The 16,219-nt window shown below is 43.6% G+C and overlaps 2 protein-coding genes across 2 annotated transcripts in view; one reads left to right on the forward strand and one right to left on the reverse strand.

The window, feature by feature from the left end:
• Positions 1–4,634: 4,634 nt before the first annotated feature.
• YBEY (ybeY metalloendoribonuclease) lies at positions 4,635–11,655 on the reverse strand. Its single transcript, XM_054986581.1, has 5 exons — positions 11,551–11,655; positions 9,751–10,201; positions 6,493–6,624; positions 5,073–5,141; positions 4,635–4,911 (listed from the first exon to the last, which is right to left on the reverse strand). The coding sequence occupies exons 2-5, from the start codon at positions 9,958–9,960 to the stop codon at positions 4,825–4,827; spliced, it is 498 nt and encodes a 165-aa protein (XP_054842556.1). The 5' UTR covers positions 9,961–10,201; positions 11,551–11,655; the 3' UTR covers positions 4,635–4,824.
• A 224-nt stretch (positions 11,656–11,879) lies between these two features.
• MCM3AP (minichromosome maintenance complex component 3 associated protein) overlaps positions 11,880–16,219 on the forward strand; it is a 51,934-nt gene continuing 47,594 nt past the window's right edge. The window contains exons 1-3 of the mRNA XM_054986986.1: positions 11,880–11,977; positions 12,843–14,083; positions 14,269–14,492. Coding sequence (XP_054842961.1) covers positions 12,913–14,083; positions 14,269–14,492 — 1,395 coding nt within the window. The 5' untranslated portion in view covers positions 11,880–11,977; positions 12,843–12,912. The remainder of the gene's footprint in view (positions 11,978–12,842; positions 14,084–14,268; positions 14,493–16,219) is intronic.

Raw genomic sequence — 16,219 nt, forward strand, 5'->3', positions numbered from 1 at the left:
AGGAGCTGGATGGTCCATACACAAGCAAGATACCCGGTCTATCTTTAATTCCCAGAGACAGGAACATGCAATCAATACCAGCTATAGCTTGTACTGGAGAAGTTGAAGGGCTCACAAAGAATAACAACAACTCCTCCACCCCAGCTACCACAGTGAGGTTGGTGTAGGACTGCATAGCCAGGGGGGAAGACACACCTTGTCATTTTCCTGCAGCCAAGTCTCTGTTAGGCAAGTCTCATCTTGCAACATCCCAGCAATGCATGCAACCTTGTTCCTAACAGATCTGGCATTGCATAGTATTGTAGCGGGGGTAGTGGAGGAAGTGGCCCCATTATCAGTAAGGGGGATACTAGAGAGGTTGGTTAAGCAGCAAGCATTACTGCTTGATGTTGGGTGCCTTTGGTAAGTCCTACTCCCATGTTTGCCAGCTCCCAGTTGCACTTCAGTAGCAAAGACATTTTCACCAAGCACATAGTAAGAAGCTTAGTATGAGACCCCACAACCACATACTAGAGTATCAAACATACTGGTTGTTGCCAGTGACCCCGCCCCCCTCCTGTAATGGAGCCTGCTCTGAACTGTGTCAGTTTCCTGCCTTGCTGTTTTTGAGACTCTGCCAAAGACTCAGTTAGGGGCAGCATTGCCCATGCCTGCTTCCTGCCTCTCTGCTAGTATGGACTGTGTTCACCAATGCCTGTTTCCTGCCTCCTTGGACACATACCCCACCTGGGCCCAGAGCCATGCCACTAGCAGCACAGTGCCAGCTGGAGGGACCCCTCCGCAAGCCTGGCCAGGCCCCCCATGGTCAGTTCCTACGGGGAGCTCCTTGCAGGACGGGCACTGGGTTTGCCCGCGCCACCTGGCAGCCTGCTAGCCAGCCCGCAAGACGTGCCAAGGAAGAAGCCATGTCCCCAGGCAGCAGAGATTCACCATGGACAAGTTGCTTTGAGGCTGCTGTTCCAAGATCAGGCTCCTGTCACGTTCACGGAGTCCAGCCTCGCCCTGATATGCATATTGCTGGAAGCCGCCCTGAGATGGGAACTACGTGCCAACCATCCAGAATACCTACTGGACACATGCCAATACAACCACTGCATTCCAGGGCAGATCCCATCAAGACAACAACAGCTTCCTGACAGATCCGATCAACCCGCCCGGCACTCCCTCCCCTCCTTTGTCCCATCTTCCTAAGGTGTCACAATCATACATTCAGACCCTAAAGTGGCCCATTAGCAATAGTTATAGAGCCATCAAGCTTTTGTTTCCCCTCCTGAGAACCACATGGAAGGCCCCCGCCTCAGGGTACGTTTTGGGGTACTTAAGCAGGCTCTGCCTGCCATGAGGTGTGCGTCATTCCTGTGCCCGACCGGGCGTGCCATTCCTCTCCTGACCCCCGACCGTCACTCTGCGTATCTAGTGCAGGCATTAGATATCACCCCGCTTCGCTGCTGCTTCTCTGCTGCTCGCCATGATCAGGTAACATATCGCCCCACTTCTTCGATCTCAAGTGGGTTTCCTGCTAATGCAAACGGCTCTATTTTTCTACTCTTTATTTCCTAGTCCTTGTATGTATCTTGCTTGCATGTGCTATTGTAGGTTTATGCAACACTTTAGTACACACGTTTTATATTGATTAGTTACTGCCTCTTTATTGCGTGAGTAATCCGGAAGTACGGACTCTGGTATACATTGGTAAAGATCCGCACTAACTTAAGCCAGACTGCGTGCTAGTTTCCCCACAAAATAGCAGTTCTGGTAACATGGTGGTCTCAATTCAGGCAACAGACTAGGGCTACAGTCATGATATATTTAAGCAAACAGTGTCAAACTGAAGTTTCAGCCATCCCAGGAGCAGTTCATAATATAGTGACATTCTTCCTATTCTCTCATGTCCTCCAATTGTTGCTCTCTGGCTGCGCGCCCTGCGCTAAGAGCCATGGGACAAGAGACCTTGTGCTCTTGCCCTTAGGCTCACGCCTCCTGCACAGAGCCCCAGTTAAATAGCAAGCAGTACCTGTGAAAGAGAAGGCGGGGTGGGCAACAAGGCCTGCATCACCAAATGGCCCCCAGCTGCAGATCAAAGGGAAGTTACCACGAGCTCCTCCCAAGCAAGCATCCATCTAGCCCTCACCACAGACTCCTCGTAAGTAGGTAAGCCTCCTGCATGGAGCCCCAGTTAAATACCAAACGGTACCTGTGAAATCTAATTTTGTTAGATTTTTTAGAAAAACCTTCGCTGTGCTCAATGCAGAGAGAACTTTGTTAGATATTTTAAAAGCTTTGTAAATGAGTGCGTACGTATGTACTGAAATTTGTTTGTATTATTAAGATCTTTACTGAACCATTCATATAACGTTTTGACTTCTGGTTTGGTTAGATTTCATGGCGTGTTGTTTTTTGTTCAGCTTTTTTCCGTGATACTCTCTTTTGTGTAAGATACCTGGAGATATGTCAACACTGTGCTGGTGTGACCATGGCATCAACATAGAATTAGATGGCATCAGGAATATCTTGCACAGCTTCCTAAGAATCTCCAGTCCTGGCCATCCCCTACCAGCCATGAGCAACACATTATGCTGCTGAAAACACCAGCATCTCTTTGTAACTATCTGCCGAGCTTCCATCTGAACCAACAGCTGCAGTTACCAGTATGCTTTCAGCTGCCCTGCTGAGGAGTGGCCAAATTTCTTATTGTAGCTTAATTCCCACACCATTGCAAGCTACATAGCAGACTATTGCATCACCAGCCTCTGTCACGGACATTAGTTGATGGGGACGACTCTGCCTGTGGCCTATGAGTACAATCTTGTTAGAACTAGAGATTTGGCAACTCAGTTCATCTAACTTAGTATTCCTGATGGATTTCAATAAACATGTGGCTTGCTGTGTTTGACTGGATTTGATAGCTAGAGACCGATTCCCATTCTGTGCTTGTTACTTATTACCACTGTCTTCAACATGCTGCTTACACTGGGAGTGAACTGAGGGCACAGTCTCCTGTGTCCCAGTTCGGGTTTTGCAAGGGGGAGGGGAAGGACCTCCAAGCTGCCTATTCTCCTGTCACCTATTTGCAAGTCCATAAGGTGCCATCAAGTCACAGAGAAACCGTGGCAACCCCTTATGGATTATTCAAGATGTTCAGCTAACCCCTGCAACATGGAATAGAACAGCTGGAGTGTAAAGGCTGCTGGGGTGAATGGGTAGCAGCCACAAGCCCCATGAGTGCAACAGAGATATGGTGAGTGGTGGCTTCCTAGCCAAAATGATGGACATGTTGAACTGCCAATCATCATTCTGTGTGATTATATTTGATAGCACAAAGTCTCTCATCTGTGTCTAGGTCTTCTTCCTGGGCTTGAACAATGGTACTGGGTGTGCCATGCTTCTGCCTCCCCTCCCAGGTATCTACATCTGGTATTGACACCAGGGCAGCTGCAAGGATGCTCACACCCTGTGTGATGTCATGTTCCTGCGTGCTCAGTTGAGTGTACAGCCAGAGGACTGTACCCAGGTTTGAGCTGTGTGTTCCAGACTAGTCCAGCCTCTTCCTTTGGTGTTGCAGCCGATCAGCCTGTTGATGGCCAAAGCAGTGCCTGTCTTCTTGCCACCATGCCATTTATCAGGATTTGAACCCATAGCACCAACCTGACACACGAGCAGTTGGGGAGTTTGTGGAACTGCTTTTTATAACAGTGCCATTGTAATTTTCCTTGTTGCTGCACCAGTGCCTTCATTCTGCTTGCATGGCGCTCCCGAGTTCCACACAACACAAAACCCAAAGCCTTGTGCAGGAAAGGGCCTGGAAGTGTGGTTAGCATTGCCTCTCCTGAGCAAACTACAGAAGTACATGTATGTTTTGTTAGAAGTGGCAATGTTTCCTTCCCTGCATGCATACATGCCTGTGGTAAGAAAAACTGGTCACAAGAGGAGACATAAAAACCACATTTGCAGAGCTGCCAGGAGCCATCTCTATCCAGGGCTCCCCCTGGCCTCACCACAGTGTCCTGCCAGTGGAGACAGGCATCATTTGCAGCAGCCAGCTGGATGTCAGGGGCGCATGGCTATGTGCAGTGGTTGTCTGAATCAGTTTGTCTGTTATGAGGGCTGTTGGTGATACGCTCCTCCATGGTTGGTGGCTTGCTACGGTCTTTTGTGCAATTGCTATGCTTTCCTCACCTTACTGAGAGGTGTTTTTATCAAATTTCCCCTCTTCAGAAGCGGCACAAGATATTGGCTAGCGGCAGCCGCATCGCCCCACCATCAGCAATGCACCAGCATTGGTTTCTTAGGACAGGGCTGGCAATGGCCTGTCTTTCTCCCCGCCCCCACAAAACACTCTGACATTCTCAAAATTGGAATTAAATTGTTTCCATATAAAGAAAAGCCATTTAAATAAGCAGCTGTTAATACATCAGCACCAACAACCCTGTGAGGTAGGTTAGGCTGAGTTAGGTGACTGTTAGGTTAGGCGACTGTTCCATGGTCACCCAGCAAGCTTCAGTGAAAGGATGGGAAATCGAATGCGTGTCTCTCAGATCCTACTCTGATACTCTAAACACTGGACTGCACTGGCTCTGGAAAACAAACCTGTCCACTCTTAGCTGATTTGATATTATTGTGCTTTATGTCGAGGAGAGGAAAAGTACAGGTTATTTTGTAAGTGACTCCTGAAAAGTAGAGCAAGTTCAGAAGTGCGAAATTTGAGAACCGCCACAACAGTACATTCAAGATTGAAAATGTATTACTATCCAAACGGAGTACGTAGTGAATTCTTTTAAAGCCACTACACTTTTTTATTTACAAATAACAAGTACTATAACTACTCTAGAAAAGATTTTTGGTCAGAGGTTGCAGGTTTGTGCCGGACAGCCTGTTTATCTCCTGGAGAATTTGCGTTTCTCTTTCATACATCTGAAAAGACAGAGAGGAAGCAGTGAATGCACACGTTTCCTACCGAGTGGCACGAAAGTGCCCAAGTGTAAAATCTTACAGTCTCCATCTTGGAGTGGAACAGAACAAACTATATTTGCTTACAATTAAAAGATTCTTCACAAAACTGAGAAGGAACTTGCCTGCTGCCACTCTGCTTCTGTGCTGTGTTTATATCCAAGTAAGTGGCACAAGCCGTGAGCAACAGTCACCTAGATAACGGGGGAAAGTATTTCAGGATGAATAATTTTAAACAGATTTGTACATCCCACACAGTGTTAGAGGCCTCAACTAGTATAAGCAGTGCAAATCCTAGGAATATTTATGTGGAAATGTCTAGAATTTACTGGGGATTCTGCCCTAGTAATTGTGCATAGAGTTGCAGATGCAGCCCAAATGTCATTATTATTTCTCAGTGCTCAAAGGAGAGACCACAGTGTAGTTATATTTTTCTTGATCCTCCTGGAAATTTTGTTTGGGACAAGTGATAACGCTGAATACCAGACACAGTTTAAAATCACTAGACCAGTATGCATTGGCTGCACAATGAAGTGTGCAAAGAGTTGGGTAAAACAAACACCAATCAGTTCCTCTGGTTCTGCTTTGGACACCCTGCTGCTTGCTCTATCGCCTTTTGCCTCCTCTCGAGAATTTCCCCCCTCCTTCACTAAAGAAACGGCCTGATCTTGCCTCTCTCCCACTCCATTCTCTTCACTCAGCCCTTCATCTTCCTACACTTCCTCCAATCCTTTATTTCTGCTTCTCTCATCACACCGAAAGAGACCCGTTGAACTTGTCCAGCCTGTTCCACATACCTCCTCCCCTCATTCCTGCCCCCTCGAACTTCTGGTTGCCACCTCCCTGCCCTTCTCTGTACCACACCATCAGCCTCTCTTCTGGCTCCTTCTCCACTGCTTTCCCCATTCTCTAGTTGCTGCTCCATTCCCCTTCTGCCTCCAAAGTCCTTCAACTTTCCCCTCCTCCCCTGCCACTCATCCGTTTGGCTTCTGCTCCTGCCCTCCCTCTCCATTCTTTGGAAACTGCTCTTGCAAAAGTCACTCATGATTTTCTCATTGCCAAATCCCAAGGGACCCTTGTTTTGTCTTCCTCCTCCTCTTCGACTGCTCTGCCACCTTTGATTGCAGGGGCGGGGGTACTTAGTCTGTTGTAGCAGGTCCAAAGTCCAAGGTGGAAATTATCATCAAGATAGGCCGGCTGTAGTTGAGTGATTATTAAATATTTATTTTGTTTGATAACCGACATGTCGGCAAAATGTGTTCAAAGCAGTTTACAGGCCATTGAAAAAATGAAAACAATTCTTCAGAACTTTAACGGTGAACTTGAAGGCTGAGAAAATAAATTTGTTGTTCATTTGGTGCCTAAATGTCAATAAAGTTAGTGCCTAGGATACTTCCCTGGAAGAGGGCATTAGATAGGCACAGCGACCACCACTAAGGCTGCCCGGTCTCTGGTTACTGCCTGCCTTTCTGTTGGCAGACATACCTGCAGAAGCACCCTCAAGGTGCTCCTGCAGGTATTGTGAGAAAATAAATACACACTTACTGTAAGAACACTGTTGTAATCTTCCTTATTCTCCTCACACTGCCGATAGATATATTCAACACCTAGAAAAATGTCTCCCAAGTTGAATTCATCTCGAGAACAAGCCCGTGGCAGCTCTCCAGCCTTCAGATTCTGTGATATAAACAAATCTCAAATCATAATCCTAAAATTAATTCTTTAAAAAATATGGATAGGAAAGTACAAGAAGTGCCAACTATTGAAGATTGGATTTACAAATTGCTGTATATGGCAGAAATGGATAAAATGACAAGAAAACTGAGAAATCTGGACCCAGGACAGTTTAACACAGATTGGGAGAAGCTGAAACAATATTTGGAGAAGAAATGGGAGGTGGGAGGAGAACTGTGGCAGTTTGAGAACTATTGAAGTATAATAAAATGCAGAGGGGGGTGACTTTACCGGGGGGGAGAAGAGGTAAAAATGAACTTCTAAGCAGTTATGTTATTAGATTGATATATACAGAATAATAAATAGAATATTGATAGAATATAACTAATCATAAGGGTTAATTATAAGGAATGACTAACTATACCAAACTGAATATGTTTATATGAAGGTATATATGAGTCAAATTGATTGATATCATATATAGATCTATGATTGAAGGGAATAGAAATATCAATGTAAACAAATATAACTAAAACAGAAAGAAGAAGATAGAATTAATAATATATAGAGTATAAGTTAAGTTGGTTGATTTATATGATTGTATGGCTTATATAGTTTACATAGTTTACGTTATACAGAAATATTTGAAAACGGAATTATGGGATAAATTGTTTATCCATTATGGGTACAGAGCATTAAAAATAGTTAAAGAAGTATTGCTTAGAACAAAAGGAGATATACATTTGATTAGATAGAGGAATATATAAAGAGTAAGGGAAAAGGGACAAAGGGTTGGAAAACTGTTGGAAGTCAACAAAAAAGGGGGGGAAAGGGAGGGGGTTAGAAATTGGGAAATGGGAAAATTGATTGTGATGTGTAAATATATGATCCTAACCCAATAAAATTTTTTTTCAAAAAAAAAAATATGGATAGATACACTGTGTATTTGCAAAACACGTTGATTCCACTTTGCTGTTCTGGGAGATTCACAGCAAAGGTTAAAACAACACACAGAAAACAATAAATGCAGATTAATGAAACCAGCTGGTAACAAATGCCAAGCCCAGCACCATTAATAATATCTGACAAAAGGCGTATTAATTCTCCAAAGCTCATACCCTGGAAATCCAGTTTGTCTTTAAGGTGCTACTGGACCCAATCTTTGCTCGATTAACAATTTGAGTTTTTGTTCATGTTTGTCAAGCAATAGCAATGGATACTGACGCAGAATTGTGTGTGTTTTTGTGCTGCAAGGCAGTTAAAAGTAAAGGCAATAAGATACAGATTTCTAAAGCTCTCCCACTACACTATTTTATTTATTTATAGTCCACCTTTCTGGCTGAGACTCAGATTGGTTTACCGAGAGACGCAAGATGGACTGCACAGTGCAGGTCAACACAATCAACACCTGGGACATTCAATAAACAATACAACAGAGAAAGGATTTCAGAAATTTGAAAATGGAGGTATGATACAGAGGCTTCAGCTGGTGCAGAATGCTGCAGCCTGTTTACTCTCAGGAGCTAGATGGAATGTGCATAACACTCCTATTCTACAGCCACTCCGTTGGCTTCCCATCAGTTACTCAGATCAATTCAAGAAACGGCCTGTCTGAGGTGGTCAGGAAAGCCGCTACTCTCCTGGCTTTCCACAAACTGTGCAAAACTGATTTATTCAGGAAGGCTTTCTATCGAGATTACAGGATGTCATCATAAGAAATAGCTCGGAGAGATGCGTTGGTAGGGACGAGGACTAAACTCTACACTACTGAGGGGTAACTACTAGTGAGTTTCTACACTGCTAAACATGCCATGGAAATTATTTATGTTTGGTTTAGAAAAAAATCATCTCTCTGTGCTTTGGCTTGCAAATCCTTTTGCTACTATACTCTGTTGTATCTGTTTCCCTGAATGTCCTTGCTGTTGTTCATTATTGTACTTTGCTCAGTGAATGTCCTAGTTGTCGACTGCACTATTGCACTATTGTAATCCGCTTTGGATCTCAGTAAGAAAGGTGGACGATAAATGAATAAGAATGCACCTTGATGCATTAATGGGCGCCTGAGTGATCCAGCAATTAGTGCTGTATTAGACCTGGGAGATCCAAGTTTAAATCCTCGCCCACTCATGTTCTATCTGGGCCTAAACAACCTTCCAATTATCAACCTTACAGGAGGATCCTAACCATGCTTAATCAAGTGTGTCTCCTCTCCTCTCTCCATTTTCAAAGTCGTGACTATCACATGCAGAGCTTAAATGTGCTTAGAACTGCAGCTTTCCTTCTTGCATACGCATACAAAAGATTAGCAGTGCAGCCCATTTACTCAGCAGAACTTGTTGCAAAGCAAACATACTTAGAAGGGATTTTATTTGCTCAGCTAGAAAAAAATATTTATTTATACCTTGCTTTTCTCCCCAGTGGAGACCCAAGCAAGTTTACAACTGAGTCCCCCTCCTCCATTTTATCCTCACAACAACGACCCTGTTAGATAGGCTAGGCTGAGCGAACGTGATTAGCTCAAAAGTCACTCAGCAAGCTTCCACGTCAGAGTAAGGATTCAAACTTGGGTGTCCCAGATCCTAGTTCTACACTATAACCACTACATCATGCTGGCTCTCTGTACTTCATTCATTGCATGAAGTATAAACCACTTCCTTGCATAAAAGAAAGTGCTGTATTAATGCTTGGAACAGTGGTCAAAATGATAAAATAATCTGACCTGGTAAAACAGAGGATGCATCTTTATACATCTCCTGATTCCTACAAGGTCAACATCCATTGCGTAAGCCTTATACAGGATTGAGGGAGATCCCCAATGTCCCTTTGTACTGTTGTCAAACACTGAACTTTTAATTCAGTAGTCACAGGGTAATACTTGAGAAAGCTTACATGGTATATCAATTACAGTGTTGGACTCACTGACTGATCTTAGGCCAGGTTTTCACTCATTCTCAGCCTACCCTAACACACAACGTTGTTTACACAGGATTGTTCCTGTCCCCGTTTTATCCTCACATTCCTCTGAGAGGAAGAGTGGCATAAAAAAAGATCAACAAAGCCCTATTCCTACATCCATTAAGAGAATTATTAAACATACCAATGAGATGGAAAACGACAAGGGAGAATTACCTCATGAAAAGGGAACGATAACACATCCGTGGGGATATTCTTGCATCTGTAGGTTCTGTTGAGTTGCTGAATGTGTTGATTACTGACACAAATGACAGCAAGATCAAACTGCTGCACCCCCAAAATGTGACGGGTCTGGTCTACTCTCTTGCGAAGCAGAACTCTCCTGATAGGGATGGCTCTCTGCAGATTACGTATGACGAGGCTCATCCCGTTAAAAAGTGAAGACAACGCAGTGGTTGGAAAATAGCAGTTTTTCAAAAAGGCCAGCTATTAGACACCAGGCATTGATCAGCAGTTGAAACAGCGGAGGTTCAGGCCATGGAGATTCAAGAAGGATGTCTCAAGTACTCGTTCATATTGCTGCGACAACTTCATGTGATGTTTGAATGGATATGACAGACGGATAAAGCATCTTGTATTTCACAATTGATTAAAGTAACTTGGGCTGCTAAAAATCAAAGGAAAGATGTGCGGTTCAGTTACTTAAAGAACTACTGAGAACAAGGAATTGACTTTAGATGAAGTTAAACCCAAAGGCATCATCATGCACATCCTGGCTCTTAAGGATACAGTGTGCTCAAACTGATACAACAGTGACTATATAAATTTAAAGGTGCTTTTGACAGTATTCCACATTGCCTTATTTTCCTTCTTAGCAAAATCAAATGTTTTAATAATATGTTTTCCAACACATGAAGATGCTTTATATCAAGACAAGCCACCCAAGGTTACTCTGGTCTTCTCTGCCCTGCAGCTATCCTATTTTTTTAAATGGGAGATGCAGAAGATTGAAAATAAGCCCTTCTACATGCACCGTGGGGGTCACCATAAGTCAATTATGACTTGATTCTCCACTCTCCACACATGCAAAGCAGATGCTGTACTACTGCACCACAGCCCCTGCTCATTCAAATGTGTAATGACATATTAATGATTTACTTATGTTCTAGAACTATAGTACCAGCATGTCTTTTCCCTTTGAGCAAAAGCTACATACGGAACTCACTGTTGACATGTTTGTTTTGCAGCTCTCTCTCCCTCCACCTTTATTTGTGCTGAGACGTAAATTTAATATAAACATTTAAAACTGTTAAGGAAACATTTCTTAAAGGTACTCCGCGTTCAGATTCTGTTTTTCCAACAGCCATCACTCACGAGTAATCAAGACACCAAAAATTGTGATCCGTAAAGAATAGTGAGTTTTATTGACATAAAACCCAGGCACAGTGCCATGTTCCGACACATGCATAAAGATCAGCCATAGCAAGGAATCTTATATACTTTCCAAAGTTAATTGTCTACAGAAGAGATAAAAGTGTTATACAAAACTAGATACAAACAATTCTTCAGAATCAAATTCTTCAGGAGACATGGTACCAATACAGGTCTGATTGACAAGCTAGTAAATCCGCTCTGTAATATGAACATGCTCCATGTCTGGTGCCACAAAGGAATCTTGGGTGTCTTCCTGAGCTAATCCGAGCTAAATTCTTGAGTACAAAGTCAAAACATTATCCTTGCAATAGGGCTCTCTAACTCAGTCTCATAAGGAATCTGCTTACATAGGAATAACGTTTGCCTTCTGTGTGAACGGCCAACTCTAATCAATGCTCATACATGGGTCTTTTAGAATAGGGGGGGGGGTAGAAATTCCCTAACAAAAACAAATGTATTTAAGAATTCTTCATAAAACAGCAGAAGGATTTAAATCCATTGGCACTTTACAGAGCAACAAGATTTTCTGGGAGCTGACGATGGCCCCCATTTCTCCAGCGCTCTCAGCTCAGCTCTTGTTACCTGATGCTGCTTCAGGGGCTCAAGCTCCAGAAAGGACAAAACACCGACGGGCTGCAGGGAAAGAAAGACTCCAAACCGTGCCTCAGAAGCAATTTCGATGTAAGCCGGAACCGGAAGCCAAGGTGGGAATCCCGGATAGATTGTCACCATAGAAACAGCCGCCAAGGAACAGCGGGGCTGACGGTGGGCTTCCGTTTGAGACGGAAGTTCAGGCCGCGCGCCCCTCTAGCTTCAACATTCTATGGTTTCAGGAGGCGAGGGGGGGGGGAATCGTCGGCTTTGACGCGCATGCGCTTTGAAGGTGAGTGGCAGGTTTGTTGTGACGGAGATGGCGCCTCCTGAGAGCGGCTGCGCGTCGCTTCTTCGGAGGCTTTTCCTCGCTTGAGGCGTTGCCGGCTTCAGAGAGCGGTTGCTGCGCTGGACGGAGGTCGGCTTCTGTTTTTCGAAGGCTCAGACTGGTCTTCGTCGGGGGGGGGGGGGGGGGTTGGCGGGGAAAGGCACTCTGCGCAGCCCCAGAGGCTCTGTTGTCTTTCGGCGACGCCCAGCCTGAGGACTGGCTCCTGGGTTGCCAAATGCAGTTTGGAGATTCGGGGGTGAAATCTGGAAAGGGCAGAACTTGGAGAAGGATTTCCTCTAGAATCTGTAAGGTTGCCAACTCTGGGCTGGAAAATTCATGGAGATTTGGAGAGGAGGATCTTCAGTGGGATAGGATGCCCCAGAGTCCACTGTAGAAAGCAGGGTGTTTTTTTTCCTGCAAGGGAACTGTGTAGTCTGGAGATGTGTTTGACTTTATTTGCATCTTTTATAGTCCACCTTTCTCAGCGAAACTCAAGGCAGATTATACAGTGTGAGTCAGTATAGTCCATTTCGCAGTCATGTCAATAAATAGCGTAAGAGGATACATAAATACAAATCTGCAAAGATTTAAAACCAGCAGAAATCCAACACAGAGTTGAAGAAATGCTGAAAGGGAGCATAACAAATTTGAAGACTGGGAGATCTCCAAGCCTCACCAGGAAGTTGGTAACTGTAACGGTATACCATAGAGTCCTCCTCCAGAGCTACCATTCCCTCCAAGAGAGTTGATCTTTGTAGACTGGAGAGCCATTATATGCGAGGAGGAGGGGAAATCATTACTCTCCACAGTGGCCAGCCCAGTTGCCAAGTGGCTTCCATGGGGCTTTGAAGGGAGGGACACAGGGAAGCATTAGCCACACACGTCCTTTGGCATCCTTGATGATATTTGAGGGGCATGCATGCCCATCTGCTTCTTATTTATAATTGTATTGCAGATCAATAGAATAGGAGTGGGAAGCTGGCAGGTCCTTGGTGTGGTGGCTGCGGAGTGGACGCCTTGTGAAGATGAACCCCAATACTCCTTTCAGCGGACAGCAGCCTGGACCGTTCCAAGTACCATCTAGGAATTCTGGAATGATTCAGATTCAGCCACCGCTCCAGTTTGGTCAGCTCTCTCTTTTTGGACCAAACAGTGGAGGAGTGGCAAAGAATCCAGGCTTTCCACACTCATCTGACTTCACAAGAACTTCAGAACTACGTGGCCCTTCAAGTCAAACTCTAGGATTTGGGCAGCCATTGGGATTTACACCATCGTATCCTTTTGGGCACGCTCCGTCCTTTGTGGGTGCTTCCACACCAACCAGCTCTTCTGTTGCTAGCAAGCAAGGATTCAGTTTTAAACCACCTACAAATCTTGGGACTTCTCAGACTTCTAAGTTTGGAGATACGTCTGGAGAAACTTCAGGCAGAGTCTTTGCAGGACCAGAATTTAGCTTCAAAACGCCTGAGAATGCGGTGTTCAAGCCTATCTTTGGCATGGGTTCAGAACCCCAGAAAACACAAAATCAAATAATCCCACCTCTGTTCCCATTTTCCTTTCCAGGGGGTAGTATGTCTGGAAGATGTCTTCCCTTTGGCATTTCTCAGGAAAACAACAGTTCAAGCGGTATTATGCCTATGAGCTTTACAAAACCAGTAAGCAGTAGTACTTTAACAGCTCCCTTCACTGCTTCTTTACCAAGCAAGACTGTAGAGAATGATAAAAAAGGGCTTATACATCCCTTGGCGACTCCTAGTACCAGTATTGCTACTTTTTCTTTCCCATCTAGTGGGTCAAGCAGACCTGAACACGAAGTATTGCTAGCTCCAAGTGAGCCTGTTCTTGAGAAGGGAGCAAAAAGAAAGGAAGAGCAAGACAATTCCCCAAGGAAACGTGATTATGATACTCTAGATGAGCCAGAGCTTCAGTCAAGAAGTGATCATTCTTCCAATAAGCGTCCAGTCAGGCTGACTCGGCCTCGTGCAGGGGGCCTCTTCAGCATTACATTGCAAAATGTTCTGAAAAGCAATAAAGACAGTGGCCGTCCTAAGAAAGAGTCCAAAATGGAGAGAGTCACTGTAGAATCTGGAGAGCTGGAACAGATGAGCGTAGCAGGGGGAAGTCAGTCTGGTTTGCCACTGGCGAGGTCATCCATGTTACCAAAAGAGGATGAAAATAAAGGAAAACTGAAGGAAGGTATGTAACAAAAAATGGAAGATCAAAACACAGTTGTGATGATGATTTTGCTATAATTTGCATCTTTTATCAGTTTGCAGAGATATTAAAATGAATATTCAAATACGTATGTTTATTTTTTTTCACCTCTTCGTATCAAGAAACATGATATTTTGAAAGGTGCTTGTTTGGTTTTTGCCTTTCAGGTTCTTTAGTCTCAAATCTCGGGCGTCGAAATCGAAATAGTGGGAGCACAGAAAGCTTTGGGAGCTCGCCCGCAAGTGAACTAACAGCCATCCAGTGCAAAAATATTCCTGATTATCTAAATGACAGAACTGTTCTTGAGAATCACTTTAAGAAGTTTGTTAAAATCCAACGTATCCATACCAACAGGAAAAAAAAGCTGGCAGTTGTTCATTGTTTTGATCACGTGAGTGTTTATTGGAAGATCAGTGGTTTATAATTTCTGGAAATTTTAAAGGTGTAAGTGGGGGGAGGGGGGACCTTTTCTCCCAGGAAAAACAACATTTTGGGGAAATTGGAATATTTATAATACTTATTTTCTTGTCGAGCGTAAATTTCCTTTGGTACTTGAAGAATGTAAAGTATGCTTTGTTGAACATAATGAACCTTAAAATTGCATTGTTTGGTATCTTTATGAACATTAAGAATATAAATACCTTATTTTTATTCATACTAATTATAGATATCTCCAGTGTGAAAGTGGAAGTATGCAGCTAACTATAACTTGGTTTTGGTTTTTTTCCTTTTTGTAATTCAGAGAGTAGAAAAAGATAATAAAATAAGTTGAAAATTGAACTCCCCAGCTTTGCACTAAACAAAGGCATTGTTATTTGTGGTTAAACAATCTATCATATGGAAACTATTGATGTGGGTTTCCGAAAAATTGTCCCATGCCCCAGATAATTTCAGATTCCTGTATGTACTTGACTATCCCTTAGTAAACAAAAAAGCACATCTTATTGATTGGGCATGCTGCGTAAATACCTGAAAAGCTTTTCAGTAGCCAAAAATAATTTAACTGAGATAGCAGGAAGAATATTTAGTGCAATGCATTTACGGTGTAATCCTAAACGGAGTTACTCCAGTCTAAGCCCATTGATTTCAATAGGCTTGGGCTAGAGAAACTCTGCTTAGGATTCACTGTTAGTATAGTTTGAACAATTAAGCATAATTGCACTTTACTCGGAGCCAGTTTGGTATAGTGGTTAAGAGCAACAGGACTCTAATCTGGAGAATTGGGTTTGATTCCCCATTCCGCTGCTTGAAGCCAGCTGGATAATCTTGGGTCAGTCACAGCTTCTCGGAGCTCTCTCAGCCCCACCCACCTCACAGTGTGATTGTTGTGAGGATAATAATAATACATTTTGTAAACCACTTTGATTGTGACATTAAGTTGTCCTGAAGGGCAGTATATAAATCAAACATTATTATTGGTGTTAATTGGAATTCTTTTCATAGTGTAAAATATTTACAGCTGATATAATATACTCTTTATTTGTGTTACTTAAATATAAGGGAATAAATTGGGGCTGTGGACACTGCTTAACATTAATTTTTGCATTTTCAAAGAGCTGCACATACATCAGTCCTCTTTAGACATAGCTATACCCCCTGTAATATGTACAATACAGGGATCTTCCAGTCGCACCTAAGGAAAGTTAAATCATTGGGACACCATTGTCCCTATTTGTGGAAGCAACTGACAAAAATGTTTTTAGGAGTTAGTATTTATTTATTTGCTTCATTTATACCTCACTTTTCTCTATGATGGGAACCCAAAGCAGCTTCCCTTGTTCTCCCCTCCTCCATTCTGTTCTCACAAAAACCCTGCAAGGTAGGTGAGGCTGAGTGCGTATGACTGGCCCGAGCTTTCATGGTGGAGTGAAGATTTGAACATGGGTTTCCCAGATCCTAGTCCACTACTCGTAACGACTGCACCGCACTACCTGTCTGTTTTATGTTATTCACAGTCCACCTTTCTCACTGATACTTAAGGTGGATTACACTGTTGGCAGCTGGCCTCATGGCTGGTGGGCATTTAGTCACCTCATGGTACCAGTGAAGCAATAAAGCCTTAGGCTGCCAGATCAAATGGCCTGAGTACGGGAGGCTTCTGGTACACAGGACTGATGT

This window comes from Eublepharis macularius, chromosome 1 (assembly GCF_028583425.1).
Source record: "Eublepharis macularius isolate TG4126 chromosome 1, MPM_Emac_v1.0, whole genome shotgun sequence".
Taxonomy (NCBI): domain Eukaryota; kingdom Metazoa; phylum Chordata; class Lepidosauria; order Squamata; family Eublepharidae; genus Eublepharis; species Eublepharis macularius.